Source organism: Daphnia magna, linkage group LG1, assembly GCF_020631705.1.
Source record: "Daphnia magna isolate NIES linkage group LG1, ASM2063170v1.1, whole genome shotgun sequence".
NCBI lineage: Eukaryota > Metazoa > Arthropoda > Branchiopoda > Diplostraca > Daphniidae > Daphnia > Daphnia magna.
Genome location: NC_059182.1, coordinates 1,447,566 through 1,467,037, shown reverse-complemented (window position 1 = coordinate 1,467,037; position 19,472 = coordinate 1,447,566). Strand labels below are relative to the sequence as shown.

General features: G+C 40.4%; 3 protein-coding genes and 2 long non-coding RNA genes across 7 annotated transcripts; 3 read left to right on the top strand and 2 right to left on the bottom strand.

Annotated features, from left to right (window-relative positions):
- The first annotated feature begins 567 nt into the window (after nucleotides 1-567).
- LOC116919606 (F-box-like/WD repeat-containing protein TBL1XR1) lies at nucleotides 568-2,622 on the top strand. 3 transcript variants are annotated; one of them, XM_045167806.1, is made up of 9 exons: nucleotides 568-843; nucleotides 999-1,129; nucleotides 1,191-1,355; nucleotides 1,408-1,599; nucleotides 1,667-1,741; nucleotides 1,795-1,922; nucleotides 1,994-2,162; nucleotides 2,221-2,328; nucleotides 2,391-2,622. In XM_045167806.1, the coding sequence occupies exons 1-9, from the start codon at nucleotides 747-749 to the stop codon at nucleotides 2,430-2,432; spliced, it is 1,107 nt and encodes a 368-aa protein (XP_045023741.1). In that variant the 5' UTR covers nucleotides 568-746; the 3' UTR covers nucleotides 2,433-2,622. The 3 variants fall into 3 exon arrangements, with proteins under 3 accessions (XP_045023741.1, XP_045023731.1, XP_032781516.2); XM_045167796.1 differs by having other exon boundaries at nucleotides 570-843; nucleotides 906-1,129; XM_032925625.2 differs by having other exon boundaries at nucleotides 571-843; nucleotides 906-1,129; nucleotides 1,408-1,596.
- On the bottom strand, nucleotides 1,801-2,763 carry LOC123468165. The gene is made up of 2 exons (XR_006642097.1): nucleotides 2,621-2,763; nucleotides 1,801-2,343 (listed from the first exon to the last, which is right to left on the bottom strand). It is a non-coding gene; the product is annotated as an uncharacterized LOC123468165 (long non-coding RNA).
- Nucleotides 2,764-3,123: 360 nt separating this feature from the next.
- Nucleotides 3,124-4,079, top strand: LOC123468142. Its single transcript, XR_006642093.1, has 4 exons — nucleotides 3,124-3,165; nucleotides 3,237-3,273; nucleotides 3,383-3,580; nucleotides 3,706-4,079. It is a non-coding gene; the product is annotated as an uncharacterized LOC123468142 (long non-coding RNA).
- A 437-nt stretch (nucleotides 4,080-4,516) lies between these two features.
- Nucleotides 4,517-7,674, top strand: LOC116918728. The gene is made up of 10 exons (XM_032924471.2): nucleotides 4,517-5,055; nucleotides 5,114-5,406; nucleotides 5,467-5,609; nucleotides 5,672-5,880; nucleotides 5,948-6,074; nucleotides 6,132-6,220; nucleotides 6,293-6,554; nucleotides 6,628-6,731; nucleotides 6,798-7,173; nucleotides 7,255-7,674. The coding sequence occupies exons 1-10, from the start codon at nucleotides 4,717-4,719 to the stop codon at nucleotides 7,539-7,541; spliced, it is 2,229 nt and encodes a 742-aa protein (XP_032780362.2). The 5' UTR covers nucleotides 4,517-4,716; the 3' UTR covers nucleotides 7,542-7,674.
- Nucleotides 7,551-18,695, bottom strand: LOC116918296 (insulin-like peptide receptor). The gene is given in 22 exon segments (XM_032923977.2): nucleotides 7,551-9,018; nucleotides 9,078-9,557; nucleotides 9,623-9,794; nucleotides 9,850-10,057; nucleotides 10,120-10,276; nucleotides 10,349-10,510; nucleotides 10,587-10,729; nucleotides 10,801-11,117; nucleotides 11,177-11,459; nucleotides 11,592-11,762; nucleotides 11,839-12,029; nucleotides 12,088-12,492; nucleotides 12,559-12,847; nucleotides 12,915-12,993; nucleotides 13,077-13,205; nucleotides 13,491-13,690; nucleotides 14,585-14,684; nucleotides 15,138-15,272; nucleotides 15,356-15,645; nucleotides 16,161-16,347; nucleotides 16,349-16,523; nucleotides 18,118-18,695. Coding segments are annotated over 21 exon segments (4,734 nt in total). The 5' UTR covers nucleotides 16,415-16,523; nucleotides 18,118-18,695; the 3' UTR covers nucleotides 7,551-8,448.
- Nucleotides 18,696-19,472: the final 777 nt, after the last annotated feature.

The following is a 19,472-nucleotide window of genomic DNA, read 5'->3' as shown; positions in this document are numbered from 1 at the left end:
AAATCGATATCTTGCCTCATTTTCTCACAATCGATACACGAAATTGGCAACAACTTTTGGGAAAAAATCCGAGAGGGGGAGTTAACATGGCCGTGGCTACACCTGTATTCTATTACTCTGGCTTAACTTACGTGAAACCTAATATTTTATTCGGCCATAGCACCCAGCAAAAGGCTATACACTTTTCCATTTTTGGCCAAATTTCAACTTTCGCTTAAAAAACCCGATTTCAATTCAGAATTGAATGCTAATCACGGAAATCAAGTTTATTTTTAAATAGTTTTTTTCTTTCTTTTACATAAAGTTGGGGTGGTAACAATACTTAGTGGTACAATACCGTTTAACATTAAAATTTAGCTGTTTTCTAGAACTAAATACCCATTAATTTAATACTAAAATGTAGCTCGTTCACTTACCTTTCACAGAAAATTATTGCTCGTATCCTTCGGCAAATTGCAAACGTTTCACAAATATTTTTTCGTGACTCCCTTCTTTCCCTATATGAATTCCTCAGAGGAAACACAGACTAGCGAGAAACATGGTGGAATCCGCAGAGTGCGTTCGCAAACGGGGGGGGGGGTTCGCGTCAGTCACTTTCTCTATTATCTAGTATCTATGGGATTGCACCATTGGGGTAGATAAAGGAAAGGTTTTTTAAAAAGGGAATTCGATTTCAGTACGCGACTGTAAGTTGTGTAAGTGACTGTAAGTGTTAGATAGAAATATTTCTTAGGAATTATACCAACATGTTATCGTCACATACCATCAACAAAGCTGGTAAAAGAGAAGAGGATTCCGAACAGAGAGGTTGTTCGTCTTTCAAGAAAAAAAAAGTGGAGTACGGTGAGCCTTACTTGTTCTTTATAGTTGAATTAAAAAGATTGTGTTTCTTGTTTGTATCGTAGATCAGTTTGTAAGAAACGAGATAGATTGCTTCCAAAGTGAAGAAAATGGTTCGGTATACTTTTCCAGTTTTAATCCAGTTTGGCCTATCCTAGGATGTGGGTTAAGTGATGGAAAGGTTCTCATAATTGAAGGGAAAAGGCAAGCCGACTTAGTCAGCACATGGGAAAATAAATCATGGAACAAAGTAAATGCAATATCGGCAATGACAGATCTCGGATGGAACGTAAATGATAAAGCTCCCATTTTATTTCCAAAATTTACTAAATTATTGTTTAACTTAATAGATGGACGGCAGTCTTTTGCTCGTCGCATTTTTGGATGGGCAAATTGTACTATGGAACAAAAACACCAAAACGTCGATGGAAATTAAAGATCCAAATGGTGAACAAGTGTGGGCTATCACATGGAATCCTTCCCTGCCTACTACCTTCGCAACTCGAAGTGATCAGGTACATCATGTGCGCTAAAATAATAACATGAATAATTGTACCTCGTTTGCAGACTGTTCTGGTTTGGGATCGTGCCCATAACCAACCAAAAGCCCCCAAACAAAGATTTACCTTCCATTCTAGTCTGTTAAGAGACTTAGTATGGATCTCGGATGATCAGTTTTTTTCATGTTCCGATGACGGGTTAATCCTGCTATGCCAAATTGGAACTGAATCGCCAATAAGATCTTTTGATCATGGAGTAGTAGAAATTTATAAATAATAATTGCTTTGGCAATTGAAAACTTTCTGTTTGTTTTTTTCTTGCACAGGATGCAGTGCTATCCCTATCTTGGAACAATACTTTAAATCTTTTGGGGTGCTTATCGCTGAACGGATCGACAATGGTGAAAAAACAAGATTTTTTAAAACATTCAGTTCTGATGCTGTTTCTGTACAGGTATGGTCGATGGACAAAAATGAGCCTATTTATTTAGTTAAAAGTGAAAGAATGAAAAGACCCACATGTTTAGCTTGGTACCTTTTTGGTGACTCGATAGCTGAATCAAGTTGGACGTTGATTGCCTGGTTAAAAACTTTCTGAAATTTTTCAAATTAATTTTATAAATTAAACCTGCTTCTTTTGAAATTAAGTACAGCGGATTAGAGGACGGCTCTGTAGTGTTATGGGATAGCTGTGGAAATAGCGATCCAGTCCTTAGTTTGCTCGTACAAACCAATTCTATTTGGGACATATCCTTTTCGCCTGACGGCATGTTTCTAACTTCTATTGACTTGCAAGGAAACTTGGTTATCTGGTCAACTAAGGTAAATACTTTTAGATCCACACGACCTTCTTATAGAACGCCGAAAGTTTTTCACGCAGACCTGGCAAATCGTATTTCAATCGAATTTGTCCTTCCGCGCGTCAAAAAGAATCTTGCAATGGGGAGGTGGTGGACGTAAATTAGCTATTGCTAATCCAAGTGAACAGGTACCAACCAAAACCCTAAAGATAAATAGGTTAATTAAAATTATTTATTTACTCTTGTTCAGATCCATCTAATTGAGGCTGTTAGGGTGAGGAATAAACATTAAACAAAGTACTTTGAAAATATTAAGTAATGGATTAACATTTCCATATTATCTAGCAGTGTGTGCATGAGTGATTAATAATAGCCTAGGCCCTAAATATTTGCCATATAAAGATTCCAAAACCCCTTCTGAACAAGTGACATTTATAACAACGAGACGTAAACTTGTTACATAGAAATAGTCATCCTTACTTTTAAGATTTTTCTAGTTTCTTGCTTTGTCTGTCATCCTTCCCACCAAACATTTGCTGTGACATCACAATGTTGTTAACTTGTTGATTTGTTCATCCACAGCAAAAGATTGTGACATTGTTCTCTCATTCTCCCAGATTGAATTATGGCAATACACAATTTAAAAAAAAACGAGGACCAATAAGGGAAAGAGAAATAATCTTGAGTAAATTACAAGGAAACAAAAGAATCGCATATTTTACAACTGCTGGAAATTGCTCGAGAAACAAGCAAATGCCTAGCAGACGAATCGTTAACCAGCCTGAAGGCGCCGAGTAAAACCAAGGCCTACTTAATGGTTAAGGCCTGTAAACTTGAATGTTCCCCTATGACGGCGAGAGGATTTGCAAAATTCCCTATCCTTTCCCCAGTCAAGAGCCAATCAGAAGAAAAAAGGAGGCGAAGACTTCGCCGTCTGGCGTTCAAAAATGCCACCTCGTAAGGATGGGAAGATAGAAAGAAAATGGGGGTTGGGACTAACGTTTGACGTCTTCAGCCAAATAATGGTAAGCATTTTGTTATTTAAATTTAAGAAATAGAAAATGCTGCAGAATTTGAGTTTCATTTATTGTTTCAGTGTTCTGGCCCTACGTTCCTTATTGGCTGGACCAAAGGTACTGGTCTTCTTATTTAAACTTAAACGCAACTTTTTCTTGTTAGACAAAATTGGTTTCAAAAATTTTCTCAAAATAACTTCAATTAATGCTTTGTTATTTTCACCAGGACGAGCGATTTCACAGAGAAAAGTGTTACATGTCTCCAGATGGGGCAGAAGGAATTCAACAAGGCCCTTCAACATGAAAGTCGAGCTTGACATCTGTCAAAGGCACTCCTTTACAAATAGATACACCGTCCACAGCCTTGACACAAACTCAACTGTGGGATAGAAAAGGCCACCACAGTCTGTAAAAAACAATAAGGGTAATGTTGTTTATGAGATTTTAAGTTTTGAAATAATATTGAGTAGTGCCCTCTCTCTTCTCAGCAATTGAAGTAAATTTGCATGTCTTAATTTGTTTTTGTTTATCGGAATTCATAAATGACAGGGTTTTTTCTTCCGCACGGCCACCTACTTCATCTGATTGCCAACTTGATAAATCTTTCCAGTCATTGCGAGAGTTATATCGTCTTGTGATTGAGGGACGGATTTGCCTTTCCCTTGGACGACCTTGCTTTGCAGTTACTTCACTCGGCACATTTAAGGCGCATCGAGGAATTACCGTGCATCTAATAGCTTCTAACACCGTTCCCTGATTCCATTCTCAACCCTTAATAACAGTTCCCTACCTTTTTTATTTCCGTTTAAGTCGTGAACACACGCTGAAACAAGATTTCTGTACATTCGACAGGTTCGAAAATAGAACGAATGATATTTATTTGATTGTTATGCATGTAAAAAATATATCCGTTTCATAACTAATTTCCCTTAATTTTTTGTTTATTTTTTCATTTCATGCCTCAATATTTATTTTTCAACGAGTTTGATTCTGAACGCCAGATGGCGAAGTCTTCGCCTCCCTTTTTCGTCTTATTGGCTCTCACAGGGGCAGGGATAGGAATTCTGGCTACACCTGTCGCCTTCATGGCAGTAGATACATGTTTACAGGCCTTAACCATTAAGTAGGCCTTGGTAAAACGTTAATTTTACGTGTAAAAATCGAATATCTTACGCCCGGTATTAGGCTCTACTACGGGCCAATAACAATTATCCGCACCTGTTGACAACATTGCCAACATTAAACACCTGCAACATAACGCGTACCATTCCATACTAGATAATAATGACTAAACTCACAAATATACAAGCTCAGCTGGCTCTGGGCTTCTGGGTTCTGGCTCTGCTGTGTGCTTTCTGCTATTTCCTACTTAAGCACTTCCGCTCTCTTCTGCCGTTCTGCGCGCCCTCTGTCTCCGTTTCTCATGGGGTAACAGGGATATAGGCAACGCTGCAGATCCAGTTTGATTTGTCAGTTTCAAAATAAGTTTACCTGTCAAGTGCGAAATTCGTCTCATCTGTGATAAAAAACACAAAGGATTTAATTTTCTTCATTTAGACTATGGCCTCCAACATTTCTGCAGCCAGTTGTGAAGCGAGTACTCCTGTAGAAAATGAAGTTACTATTGAGCTGGACTATTACAATACGCTTTTCGTGTATCTCAGACTCTTGAAGTTTGATAACAAATCCATGTCGGAAAAACATAAAATAAAGTTTGATAAAGATCTCTTCAGAGTTCCCAATCAAAAGGCTTTCCAGCTTGTTGTACACTTCCTGTTCTATAAACTTGATGGGTCTCGATCAAAGGAAGTTTTTCGTGATGTTTGGCCTATCACCGACAAGAAACAAGAGGCAGAGTTCCGAAAGAAAGTTAGGCTGTGGTTGGCTGAAGTGCAAGAGGTACCAGTCTTAATTTTGTTGATGTTTAAATTCAAAAACTAATTGCAAACTGTTACAGAATAACAAAGATGCTTTCCAGTTTGATGGCCGTCACATCAATCCCTCAATGTTTCTATCCCCAGGGGGAGAAAAGTTTGCTCAGCTAATGTGTGCTTTGGCTTCACACATCCTTGGCAAAATACCAGTGCGAAACCCACCTCTGGAACCAGCACCTGTTTTCAATTCAAATCCGCTAATCACACACCTAAAACTTCAAGTTCTCAAGGGACATCTCCATTCTGAATTTGAAGCACATGTAAAGATAACAAATAGTTTTAAAGAAGAATATCAATACTACAAACAACTAGCAAGGTATTTTTCTTTCGTGCGTGTATGTCAAACCTAATTAATGTTACCGCTATATTGTCTTAGAGAATTACAATCAGAATACAGAGAATTGTGTGAAGAAGAAATAAGAGCTAAGAAGGAGCTGTGTTTAATAGCTGAAACCTCTGCTCTACCAGAACCCAAGAAAAAGGCTCTCATTGATCTTGATAATAACGAAATCTGCTTAGGTATCGGTTCATCCATAGCATTTTACGAGCAAGTAACAACGACAAAATGATTTCTATTGCAGAATTGGCATCCGAGATTGAAAAGGAAAACGAAAACCTTAACACGCTCATGAAAGGACTGTTAATTTACGAGGAATCCTTCAAGAGATCGTGGGACATTATCAAGGATGTCATTGAAATGACCAAAGGGCGGCAAGCGTGTATGAATGGAAGAAAACTAATCAGCTCCTTCCCTACCGATTTCATCGAGCAGTACCAAACTATACATAGCGTAATTCCTCCATTCCCTGATTTTAGTTTATGTTGTGTAATGTTATTATTTTTGATGGTTAATTTAGGGAAGTGGCTTAGAACTTAAAAAAAATGGCGGGCACTATGATTTGGTACCGTTGTTGAACTTGATTTTGTTTTCCGTCACAGCAGCGAAGGAGATTACCGAAAAACTTAGCTTTTCATCGCTTGAAGGTGCATTTCTGTTTCTGTGTTATTTTTAGATCGTACGTTGATGTTTCTCTCATTCAGATGAACTGATAAAACTATCTCGTCTTCAGTTGTCAGCTGAATCACGAACCGAAGTTGCTAGTCAGTTGTATGCTCGTTGGAACCAGATTGTAAGGCGATGTTCTTTCTACAGCCATCTCGCCTTGACGTTGATCAACTTTTTAATTTTTGCTTTTGCTTAGTTCAACGAGCAGACAGAAGCAATCAACAAGATGCTTAGCTCCAAATTTCAGGGCAATATGCCCATGGCTCTGCAGTCGGTCACACCCTTCCGTAACGTTCTGATTCCCGATAAGAATAGCGCCGAGGCTACTACTCCGGCCGCTCTACGAGCAGCTCTAGGTATGACGCCTGTTGAAATGGGCGCCAAAGCGAAAATGCGACTTAATCAGCTGAATTCCGGCAGACCAAGTCTAGATCTACTAAATCGACGTCCCGCTCGAGGTAACAAAGCCCGTTTGGGAATCAACCCCATTATTCGTTTTCTTCTTAATGCTTATTTAAAATAAATTGTTAGATGGTCGAAGACGAAAAAGCGGTCAGAACGGCAATGGCTCTGTGGGTCGGCCAATTTTTGAAATGCCTGAATTACGAATGCTTGATAAGCGTCGCAGTCAAGAAGTTTGTATCAATCATAAGGTGATAAGACAGGCAGCCGTTTAACGCATTTTTTTTTTTTCGTTTCAGATGAGCAGTTCTGGACTGGAACTGTGTCGAAAACGATCATTGACGCCAGAGCCGAGTAGGAACTCTTCACTGAATAGGACACCAATAGGAACTATTTTCTTGCCCGCACACACGAGAATGAGCCGGCCTAGTAGCTTGGCTGCTAGCCCAGTCGTGGGACTTGTGGCTGGATCTCACTCGCGGAAGCAGCAAACAGAACGACGTTCTTTGCCTCAGGTTGCTCAGCAGTTGGAGGCAGCTGCTTTGTCAACGCCTCAGACTACCCACGGTGGCAGTGTTTGGGACCAAGCCGCGGAAAGCATCGTATTCGATTTGGTTCGTTTTGATAGCCCTGCCGCACCCGCACATGGCTTCATTGATCCAAACAGCTCTTTCGGTAAACCAAGCACACAACACATTAATATATCTAACTATAATCAAGTTATCAATTACGATTCTATAAAAAAAAAAAAAAAAGAACGAAGTGCCTTTGTTAGCCGGAACTTGATCCAGCGCTCACCCGAACAAATGGATGGGGAAAGCAGAGTTGACAATAATCTGGATTTGTTGAAAGTGTTGGAAACCAAGTTCATATCGCCGCGGCGCAGTTCGTTGTTAAGCCGACCTGGATCCCGCAACAGCTCGCCTCTTCCACAAGACTGGATGGATGCTGGTGGGTTGGTCTTTGATTACGAGAAGGGTTTGCTGGACGCCAGTAGCGCTTCTCTGATTGATGACCTCTTAGATTACTCCCAGGGTCTCTAATGAACAAACTGCAAATTTGGGCTTGTGTATTGTTGTAATAGCTTCCCTTTTTCTCTTCTTGATCCATTGTTTCAGACTCGTTTGAGAGTCCAATAGATGGAGACAAATAATAAAAAGTATGAACAATCGGCAACATTCAATCACATGCACTCAATTTGTAACAAGGATAAAAAGAAAGAGTGACTTGTATCAGCAAACATAAGACGGATATTTGCTGGAAGAAGGAAAAAGCGTTAAGGAGTACGGCACACATATGCTGTGTAGCCACGGACACAAAAACCATGTACGTTTGAGGCAGCTCACATGCGTTTTGAGCAGATAAATATGCAAATTTTTGTTTTTTTTTTTTTTTTTTTCTTCTTCACAAATTATTAACCAGATATCAACAGACAACTAAACTAGCGAATGAGGTACAACAATAAAATGGTTGTTTTGACCTTTTTTGTCGTTGTTTTCAATTAACAAGAAAAAACAATTGGAATTAAATTTTTTTCTTATTTTTTAAAGTCATAAAATATATGCACTGTATAAATATTATCCATAAATTTGACACAGATACAAACGGAGCGTCGTTGACCAGTCTGTTTTCGGCATTTGTGTTATTCACAACGTTTTTCGGCAGTTGTAAAGTTCTTTTGTCACAGGTCATATATACATTGGCTCAAAACTTTTTTTTATACATTGTTTAAAAGTACAAACAGTACGCAAAAAAAAATAAAAATAAAATAAAACGTCAGATAACGAATGCAGAAAATATTGAAAGTGACTTGCCTTTTTTGTTGCAAATTCACTGGTCTGTTTCTGTTGAGCTATTCCCTTTTTTGTGGGTAACTGTCAGACAAAACACTTGTTTGCACGAGGTAGACTGCAACTCGGAGCAAACGAAAAGAGACAGTGGAGAAGCCCGTCAACATTCTGTGTCAACACTGTTATGACGTCGTTGTTTCAAGATGCCCATGACGTATCCGTTGGAGGCACTCCCATTGCTCACGTAACTTCCTTTGCTATCTTCACTTGCCACAGAAGTAGTGCCTTGGGATTTCTCATTTTTGCTGCCACTGCTGCCATTGGCAGCCACACGACCGTCAGGATTCTTCATCAAAACATACGCTTTCTTTTCTTTTGGAAACAGAACTGGAACGTGGTCTTCGTAGCTCACATCATCGTCTCTCAAGTCTTGTTCAGCGTTGTCACTTCTGATTCCAAATCGCACGTCGGACGCCTCCAGTTTCTCGCAGTCCCTGCCTCTTTGCTGCACATCATCAATTTGCACAACCTGATCACTACCGTATCGATGATTTCGCGTTATCGGTTTATTCACTAGAAAATTGTCACTATCGTTTGCTGATTGATGTAGCGGCGTCGAAGGGTCGTTGAGAAACTGAGTTTCTTGCTCATAGTGAGCCTTTATGGCCACCCGCGCCTTGATTCCAGCGTCTGAATGATAAAACGAGACACTGGCAAACTGCGATGGAACCTGTTGAAACCAATCGATGAATAAAATTTTACAACTGTCTTACATCTATTTCATGTTACGTCAGGCAAGAAATTTTCGATGAGTTCCATGAAAGTGGGTCGTCTTTTGGGTTGGAACTGCCAACAACTTTCCATAAGAATGTATAGCCTTTCTGGGCAACCTTCTGGTCGTTCCATAACACCACCTTCGACAACGTATTTGACCACCTGCTCGTTTGTCAAGCCCTGGTAAGGCTGCGATGCAAGGGTAGCCATTTCCCACAAGACAACACCGAAACTCCAGACGTCACTCGATGAAGTGTAGACGCTATCACGCAGTGACTCGGGGGCCATCCATCGAACAGGTAACCAACCTTGTGCGTCTCCTCTCCGGTAATAATCTGTTTCGTACACATCCCGTGTAAGCCCGAAGTCGCCAATCTTGACGGTCAAATCACCAGCCACCATGCAATTTCGGGCAGCTAGATCGCGGTGAACATATTTCTTTTCCGACAGATACATCATACCGTCGGCTATTTCCGTGGCCATTTTCAATATGCACTAAATAAATCAATAAAACTTAGATTATTTAGAGCGAAATCACAAGTCCCACCTGTATGTTATACCTTGAGCGTAGGCGGTTGGCGGCCCTGAATGACGTTTTCCTCACAGTCGGGGCGGTGAGAACGCAAATAAGATTTTAAATCTCCATTAGCCATTAGCTCCATGATGACTAACGTCGGCTGAGCTTTCGAAACGACTCCCAATAGTTTAAGAACGTGGTTGGCATTAAATTCCCTACAAAACGATGAAATTGATTCCTTTATTCGAATTAGATGAAAGTTCTTCTTACTTCATGACGGAAGCTTCATTGAGGAACTGAATTTTTTCCTTTTGCGTGGCTTTTTCGTTAACTGTTTTGATAGCACACTTGATATCTGGTTCGTATGGAATTGCATTACGTAACAATCCCTCATAGACCATACCAAATGATCCACGACCGAGTGCACGAATGATGACAACATTATCACGGTCGACTTCCCACTCGTCGAGAACGTATTCTGAAGGAACAAAATCAATCAGTAAGTAAAATAGCAGCGGAAAGAAGTTTTCTTGAAATTACGGTGATAATCCGGATTGATAGATATGATGCCATGCTCATCCTTGTTCTTTTTGTTCTTCAAAATGAAGTACGCAATACATGCAGCCAAAAACACGACGACAAGCAGAACGAGCACAAATATCGTGATCGTGCTAGTACTCATTCCGCTGGCGGGTTCCTAAAGAAAGGGAAAATGTTTGTACGCATAAGATTTTCCTTCAGCAAATAAAAAAAACAAACAAAAAGCTACCTCGATGAGAAAGCACACGTCCTTCGTGGGTGGACCAGGTCCAGCTAAAGAAAAAGCACGAACTTGAACGCAATAGTTTCCAGGTCTCAGGTCTCCCAACACTCGTGTTTTGTTGCTTTCTACAAAGTCCTTTCGACGAATGCATTCTTTAACGATTTTTCCCTGTAACAAATATTTAAAGCAACGTTTAACAAAAAAAACTGGAAAAATAAAAGGAAAAGACATGGCATAAACCTACGTTGTCTGATCGTCTGTACTCAAGTAGGTATTTGGTTATCAGACCATTGGGATCGTCTGGTTCCTCCCAGGAAATTTTAACCCACTGAGACGTGTTATTCGAATCGGATCTTGTTATACCGCCAACGATATCATCGGCATAATCTGTAACAAACAAACTGAAGATGAAACCAAATTTCCATTGCAAGCCGTGTTTAAAATAAAAACGAGTATACCACTCTGCTTGGTGCGCGCCGACGTCACGGCAGTCTTACTACAAAGACGAGTATTTCCGATGGGATCGTGACAGGCCACCACTTCAATGGTATACTCCGCATAATGACGTAAGCCTACCACCGTGTAGCTTGTCCCAGTGACTTCTTGATAAAAAGTGATTAGCCGATTATTGTGGTAGGTGTTTGTGTGATTTTCTTTGGCTATCATATTTGCTTGGTTGTGCGATGAATTAATCATTGGGTTTTCTTCAGGGAATTCTATGGCATTCATGTCGTGTTCGCCCAAATCGATATGTCGTTTGTTCCTTCCGATGATACTACGTACAAAATAGCAGTTAGTTTCACGTAACTAAAATGCGTTAAAAAGATAACTTACTGAGTGTCTTTGATATAAATTTTATCATGCAGAAAATTCTCAAATTCAATTTTAAATTGCTGTTCCTTTTCCTTCTTCTCCAGAGTAATTTTGTCATTCAACCCAGTACACTCGCAACACTTCCCTAATTGAGCACTACCACCATTAACACCATCTGTTCCAACGTTATTTTCGCTAGTTGCGCTGCCAAGAAAACTGGGATTGGCGAAAATCGAAGTCCGATTATCGGATGAATTGTCTTCAATGGTCTTTTTTGTCTCAGTCACCACCAACGAACTTACATCTAAAGTAAGACAACAATTAAACAACATCCTTCTACAACACATATTTACACCATATGTTGAGTAGAAAACATTTGGGCAGAGTTTCAAAATTTCAAGAAATTATTTTGTAATTTGCAACATTAAAGTCTTACGTTCGGCGCAATGATCGTGTTTATCAACGTAGTCTTGGTCGTCTCTTCGCCAACTTCCAAAGACTTTGTAGAATGAGACTATTCCATTAGGATTAATGGGTGGTTTCCATTCGATGATAAGTTCTGAACTGGAATTGGCATAAGCCCTCAAATCTTCAGGCTGGTCAGGTTCTATTAATAAACGAAAGAAAACCAAAATGAAAATAGAAAGAAATAATACCAATCCTTCAGTCAGCCCATGCTTTACCATCTGGACTTGTTCTCTCATACAAAATGGGACTACGGGCGCCTATGCGTTGGCCCATCTGCTGCAGCGCTACTGTGTAGGTCTGTATGTATATCGCATACTGAGTGTAAGGGCGGAGATTCGTCATAAGGTGCATTTGCTTTTCTTTTGAATCCCCGTCAATGTTAGCGGCAACGTTGTTCACTCTCCACCTTAAAAAGCACAGTTTTAAATCTCCAATCTTAGTTGAAAATGAAACTAAAAACGCACCCATCACCACCACAAGCGTCACGGCCGTCATAGTAAGATAAATTTGTATACGGGGCCTCGATGTAAGAAACAATATAGCCCAGCAACTGGCGCTTGTCATCCAACATCGCTCTAAAATTATCCCAGCTTAGCAGCATTGATACGGATGATTTGTTAATGATAGTGACGTTAAGAACTTGTTCATTGCATGTGGCCTTATCGCCATTAGACCACGGTGAGATGTCCACTTCTAAATGCTTAAACGGCTCAGCGCCTGGAAGTCTACTTGAATTGACGAGTTCTTCGATTAAATTCAGACAAAGCTTAGGATTAAAATGGAACAACACTTTTTTGTGAATTGTTAAATTCTGTGTCTTCGGCCATAGCTGCTGTAAGTTTTGATTATCCTGGACAGTCAATGCGTATCTGTGAACGAAAAATAAAAAAAGGTAATAAAAATAGCTAATGCATAAAGAAATGAACGGATCTTACTCATCGTCAAAATTCTTACTCCCACTGGAATGTATCGCATTCAGTTTCCCGGTAATGGTCTTCAAGCTCTTGAAGAAACTCAACGACAGGATGGGAAAGGAGCGTGTGATTTTGAGAACACCTCGGATCACTTCGATGCTCCCAAGACTCCTCTCCAGTTCCTGGATGATATTGTCACCCCCTTTAATCTGCATTTCCAGATCACCATCGATTGTTGTGCATCCGCGCAACCTTTGAACCGTTTCGATGTTACTCACAAATAACCCTTGGCAAATCTTGGGGCAAGGACCTAACAACAAGACAGGGATTCACTAAAATGTATTTTAAACTTTTAACCAACAAAAAATGGACGATACCTTGACAAGGGACGCACGTAAAGTAAGACAGTGTCCCATTGAGTTGTTTTTTCTCTTCCTGGTAACCAGGAGGACATTCCTACAACAACGATCAATCATTTTGATTTCAATGAATACGTTCAACCCCAAAAAATTGCAACAGAAGAAAATATGTTTCCATACCAAAATGCATTCTTCCGTTTTATCAAACACTTTCCAATTCAGTTTTACGTACGGATATTCTTGAATAGATTGACGAGGAGGTGGCATCGTAATGCACTCAATGTCCGTGACGCAGCGCCGTTTCATAAACTACACAAGGAAATTGTGCATTTAAAAATAAAAAAATGCAAAACATTTTAATGTGAGAAGGACGATCCAATTTCGGCCAAAGACTGGGCAGTTCGTGCAGGAAAGAACAGCTCGTGTACACGATAGTTTCGATGCATAGAATGTAATTTAATAGGAACAAATAGATATGTAACCAATGAGCGCAGACCGAACAAGTGCACGTGTCCCGCACTTCAAACTGGGAAATGGTCATTGCACGAGCCCAACAAAAGAAGTTTTCTTGAAAAGAGGAGAGGTCAATCTTACCAGATAGTGGCCTGGAGGACAAACAGATCGGCATTCGTCGTTGTGGATGACGTGTTTGCAAACATCGCACTGGTTGCTCTGGTTGCCACTGCATCCACCGGCGCACTCTTCGTGACAGCAACGCATTTCAGATGGACGCCCAACTTCTTTTGGAATCATGCTGCATGCCCCGCTGCCGCCTTGACCACATTGGTCACATACTACCGAAAAATCAATGATATTCATATGATTTTTTTTTTCTTATTTAAAAGTCAAAACATAAAGGGGGGGAGATGAGCAATTGAAAACGAGATGTCGCCCTTTTCCGATAAAAGAAGTCATCCGATACTGAAGCCAACTTGTTAGCCACCAACCATTTATGGACAGGACGGCGACCGATCGAAATGACCACCATTTGTAGTTTTAGACTACTGAGGATCTCGTTGTTTTTACAACAACATAATTCTTATGTTTAAAAAAAATTTTTATTCCAAATTATTGCTATTCATTCGCGTTTTCATGATTCCCACAGTTTAAAGGGCACGATTTGCCAGATAAATAACGGCATCAGCAACACATATTTGGGTTACCAACTTATCGATCGAAGTCAGTGTCTCCGAAAAATTGAGACATTCGTCTCCGGATGTCGCCTCTGTCGCGCCTTTTTTATTTTTGTTGTTGTTTTGTTTTCGTCTTTTGCTTTTATCAATATGTGTCTATATGTATATAAATATATCCTCCCCCCTCCCTTTTTTTTTTTGGTCAAGGAATTCAACAAAAAAAAAAGGACAAAAGAAGTAAAACAACAACAACAAACAAACTAACAACAAGAGGAAGAAGAAATCCAAGTCACGGTCGCTTGCTGTGCCAAGGTTTTCGCCCCAACAACTAGATCTGATAATCTTCTCGACAGCTTTTCGTGGCATTCGATTTTCCTATGGTTCACAAGGACAAAAAGGAATACCCTAACTCTTTCCATCGTTTTATCCTGACCCTTTGCTTTGCCCTGACGTTACGAACCAGTTTCTTCCCATTTTTGGCAATGCGAGACTTATTTACTTATTCAGCTAATAGCTCAGTTGAGTCATCCATTCATTGAAGCAAAAAATCCTTACCTTTTTGACACTCGTCATTGTTCCAACAAAGTCTTCGTCCATCACCACCAGCTGGACAACGATCCGGGCATTTAGGACATTCACTGGCTTTTTTATTACCCTGAAAACAGAATGAAAAACATATTGGATGAAAACGAGATGAGACGAATCAGGAACAAGATACAGTACGAGAACAAAATCTGAACTGAGACTAGTTGCCGGGAATGTTCGATACCGACAGGAGTTACCAGAGACCGGAATAGTCGGAGATATTCGACTTCCGCTCACCCAACATCTCCATCTTCCAGTTTCAGTTCAATTATTTGCGTTCGAAGATTTCGGATGAAACCAGCCATTAAAAGAGATCTTATTTATCCTAATCCATCAGATGGCGCTAGAGATCCTACTTAACGAACTTCTAAATAAACTCGAATTCAACTCTCGCAAACAAACAAACAAAAAACCGGTTTTCCTGATACAGACGACGATACGAACAAACAAGAAAATGCCGTGCACAAACACTCCCAGTTAGGGTAAAATATGCAATACTTGCGATGCAAATAATAATAATGACCTGGATGAAATGATTGGGGCGGCCAGAAAGACCAATTCGGCCCCAGTCGATCGATTCCACGTAGCAAAGATTTGGATTCTTTTCAATCAAGACGGATCCGCGCTGCAATTCCGCCAAAGATTTAAGTCCAATTTCCTGTTCAATTGGTGACAAGACAGCGATTAGAATTGCAACCATTCGCGAAATGAAATACACAAGAAAACGACGAACGGACTCACCTGTAATTGCACCAGTTCGTATACGACAAAAGAGAAGTCAAAAAGAAGTTGCTGGCCGCGAATGACAGCCAAATTGGGGAAGAGCTGCCCAATGGAGCGTAGCCCGAAGACGCGGTAAAATAGCAAATAGCCCGTGATTTCCCGAAGGGCCGGAAAACTGCGATTATTCAATTCGGCGGCAAAATCCATATTCTCCATCAAAACAACATGAAGAAAGCCTTCCACAACGCGGCAGCCCTCTAATTCCGAAAACTGTTGGGGGCCATTTCGAACTTCTATACTCGGACAAACTGGAGCACACAAGAAAAAATGATCAACCAAAACATTCCTTCCGTTCAGTGGGCGTGGACCGCACGTGCTTTTGCTTAAATGGCGCACAGAAATGCCATCCTTAATCAAAGACATTGGGTTATCTCTTATTTTAGTAACTGCGTCAGTAAATAGCTTAAAAAGACCAAAACAGGTTTAGATTCCTATACTGACACAGCAGTAAAGGCGGGCAAAAGATTTTGTAAAAATGACGAAATCCTTTTTGTGTATGTGTGTGTGTATTACTTACATTACTCTACCCCTTCAAATTTTATAGTTCTTATCGAAACTGTCCTAAAACGGACATTTGTTTCTTTAGCGCAAGAATTCAATCAATCAAGACAACACATCTCATTCAGGACACCTGTCTCGTCTGTGACGTCACGCATGTGCGCGTTTGTTGTTTTCAACTTCAAACTGATAATGAGAACGGATGTGACGATATTTGTCTACTTCCTCGTTACAACTATCACGTAACATAACATCAAAGACTTACTCTCTTTCTCTCGTAGAGGCTGATAGGCGTCGATAGAGGAACTGGGCAGAGCTGCCTGAAGTGAAGAGAGTGAAGAAGCTTCAAGCCAATCCAAAGTGATCAAGAAAACGACGACAGTAACAAGGAAAGAGCATCCACGTCGTCGAGTCCTTAATGTTGGACATCTTCTTCGATCACCTTGATGGAGCAGGACTGCCAATCCAACGATCCGGTTCGTGGGTTATCCGTTCTTCAACGATCATTTTGTCTGTCATTTCACTTATTTGCACTGGCACTTTATTTCCTCTTTCATTTATTTCTTCTTAGTTGTTTGATGCGGATGCTTAAATTCAACCGGTATCCATCGTATCCACCGTCTCCAACCTTATAAGAAAGAATACAAACTTTAATAGATATTAAAACAATGAAATTACATTCCGATCGTCGGATAGATTTCAAGACGCGTGCAATGAGACGTTGAACGGATTGTTGAGTTATTAGAATTTGTACCAAAACTACCACGTAAATCATAACGTTAGATTAAACGCAACTTAAGTAAAACGGAGAAGCACATTCCCCCCACCCCTTGATAATATCGGTTTATTTTCAGCTGCAGTCCATCGAAATGGGTTTGAATTTTTATGACGTTATAGCATAAAATCAAAAAGAAAGTGCAAAAAAAATTCTTTATCGTCAAAAAGAATTGGGGTGGGTTTGATATCCTCCAATTTTGTTTGTTGATTTCAGGAAAAACAGCTCTACAGCTTCACCATTTCCGACCACTGCCCACTTCCAAACCGACTGCAACTGACTATAGTTCACATACGATATTCAAGTATAAAGGTGATTTTCAATTAATTTCCATCTAGAAACACTTTTTATTCCTTGAAACGGAATATCTACGACCCCTAAAGGACAGCATCTTACTTGGCTGATGGCCGCATCTAGTGTTAATCGAAATTGTTACCTAAATCGATATCGGTTATTTATTTCCATTTAGATGGGAGGGAAAATCTCAATGTCGTTCATTCATTTCATTTCATCTACTGAGTGATGAATAAGGATAGCACTTCAACGTTCTGAAATATTACGAAATAGGTAAACTGAAATAAAGAGGACTAAACATTTTTCAAGGATTCACGTCCGTATCCATGACGGCGCTTGGTAAAGATTCTCAAAGCCAATTCCGCCCACCGAAATCCTTTAATTCCGAAATGTGTACACCTTAGGGAAAAGAAGTGAAAGTAAATGGTAAAACAAGAAGCTGAATGGGGTCAAATTGAGCGGTAGCAATCGTACAAGCCCAAAATGTGTACAAATAATAGAAAATATTTTTTCTCGGTTTCCAAGACTAAATCGGTAGATGGCGATTAGTCGTCATGCTCTATCGTGACGATTTGCAGACAAGCGGTAACGCAGTTTGTACGGTTGTCGTCCTCCCGCATCTGCGCTAGCGGAGAGACAATTAACGTCATCAGCAAAATGTTCGTTGTATGTTCGTTTTCTATTTAACTTCAACAGTGCATCTTCAACCTCATTCGCAATGTTCCTCACAGCAGATCTGGTTCCGAAATAAGACTCGATCTTATTTACTGGTTGCTTCGTCGCAAAGATTCAAGTTTCACGCCAATTTAGATGCGGGACAGTCTAAATTTAGAGGACGAAATGGCGCTCAACCAAGTCATCGCTTGGTTTTGTCTTTGAAATTCTTTCAACCACGCCTTCTTCGATCATGCAGGAGGCGTGATTTCGCTTCCCTAGGACGTCAGTTGCTTACGCACCCCTAAGGATGCTCCTACATCGATCCTATATCACTCGACGTGAGTGAACCGGTGGTAGATGTGACGTTATGACGTCAAAACAGGCTGAATAATTTTCGAAAAGCCGCTAGAGGTCATGGTTTAACGCAAAGCACGTTTCTCGAATATGTGTGTAACTAAATAGGAGGAAAAAAACACGCATATATTAAGGTTCATACCTTCGGCGACAACTAGCGCCACCGCTACTGCCCCAGACACTGTTCAATATCCAACGGTAAACGCGCCGTGTTGGGGTTGCTCCTCACGCCGCAACTAGGCCACTCTAACATGCGATTCATCACAAAAATGAATAATATGGGCTAATAGCTGACACAACTTGTTCTAGGAAGTCAATAATCGAATAGACGTTCCGATTAAAATGTCACGAGGCAAAAGATGGCGGCCGTGCTGCAACGTGTGGATGTAGGGAGACGTAGATTAATTGACTACACTTTTCACATAATGTTATCTGGGATACATTCTTACTCCGATGTTGTTTTTAATTTTTTGATTCAGTCCAATACAAGATCCTATGAATTTAGCACGGTAATTATGAACGATTGGGTTAATTTTTCGAAATGAGATTTGTACATTCCTTTTAAGGGTGCTCAGAGACGCAAGTAAAAATTTTGTTTACTCCAAACGACGACTGGGATGAAATAACAAGAGAAAGCGATTGGCAATGAAAACACTGGGCAAGAGGAAAAAACAACAGCAACACTCTTATCGAGACCACTGCCACTACTGAAGGCTGACTGGCTGAGCCAAGGTTGGTTATTGCGTCGTAGTAGCGGTAGTAGCATGCACACTTAGCGGGAGGTTTGGGTGGGCGGGAGCTGAACTGTGTAGTGTGTACGTTTGTATACACATTGTTTTTTTTTTCATGCCTCGCATCACACACGCCATCTAGTGGCTATCCTTAAGACAGTCCAGAAAATTTCTCGATCAGTCAGCTGTGGAGTGTGGACAGCACGATCGATTAGCTGCCACGAATCCTGAATTTTCAACACCACGACTAAACTTTGGATGTTGTTGTTGACCATGATATCTGATTACTTGCAGCATTCCAACCCATCAGCCTCCCCTTCCCACGCTTATAACTGACGCTGAAGACTTTGATCTCGATTCGACGAATCGAGACGGATCAACCTTTATGCCTTCATGGCATTACAGGAATCAAAACAAGAAGACATGTAGACGAACTGACACGATTTCAAAGAATTTGCTGGTCCCCTGTTATAAATGGCGTTTCACGATCAGCTGTGATAGGGAGCCCCAAAGCGTTACGCGAAGTCAAGGAAGATTTTCAATATGCTCCAACTATGGCCTATCACCTTATATGTCATGCGGAATTCTCTTTGCAGACTACGGCAATAGATTAACAGCTTTGCCTTCTTCTCAACTTGTATTCACATCGAAATAACTTAATCTCAATATGATCCGAAGTGCTTGTGCCGTGTGTGTGGGCTAAGTCACAAAGGAAGTTCTTTTCTAAGTGTTTTTCTTTTTAGTGGGACAGTGAATAAAACAACAA

Excerpts from the sequence above, each read along its gene's own strand:
- LOC116919606 (XM_045167796.1), top strand. The coding sequence starts at position 747 with ATGTTATCGTCACATACCATCAACAAAGCTGGTAAAAGAGAAGAGGAT. Across the intron at positions 1,742-1,794 it reads CGCTGAACGGATCGACAATG|GTATGGTCGATGGACAAAAA; the intron begins GTGAAAAAACAA and ends GTTTCTGTACAG. Across the intron at positions 1,923-1,993 it reads AGTTGGACGTTGATTGCCTG|CGGATTAGAGGACGGCTCTG; the intron begins GTTAAAAACTTT and ends AATTAAGTACAG.
- LOC116918728 (XM_032924471.2), top strand. The coding sequence starts at position 4,717 with ATGGCCTCCAACATTTCTGCAGCCAGTTGTGAAGCGAGTACTCCTGTA. Across the intron at positions 5,407-5,466 it reads TACTACAAACAACTAGCAAG|AGAATTACAATCAGAATACA; the intron begins GTATTTTTCTTT and ends ATATTGTCTTAG. Across the intron at positions 6,075-6,131 it reads TAGCTTTTCATCGCTTGAAG|ATGAACTGATAAAACTATCT; the intron begins GTGCATTTCTGT and ends TCTCTCATTCAG.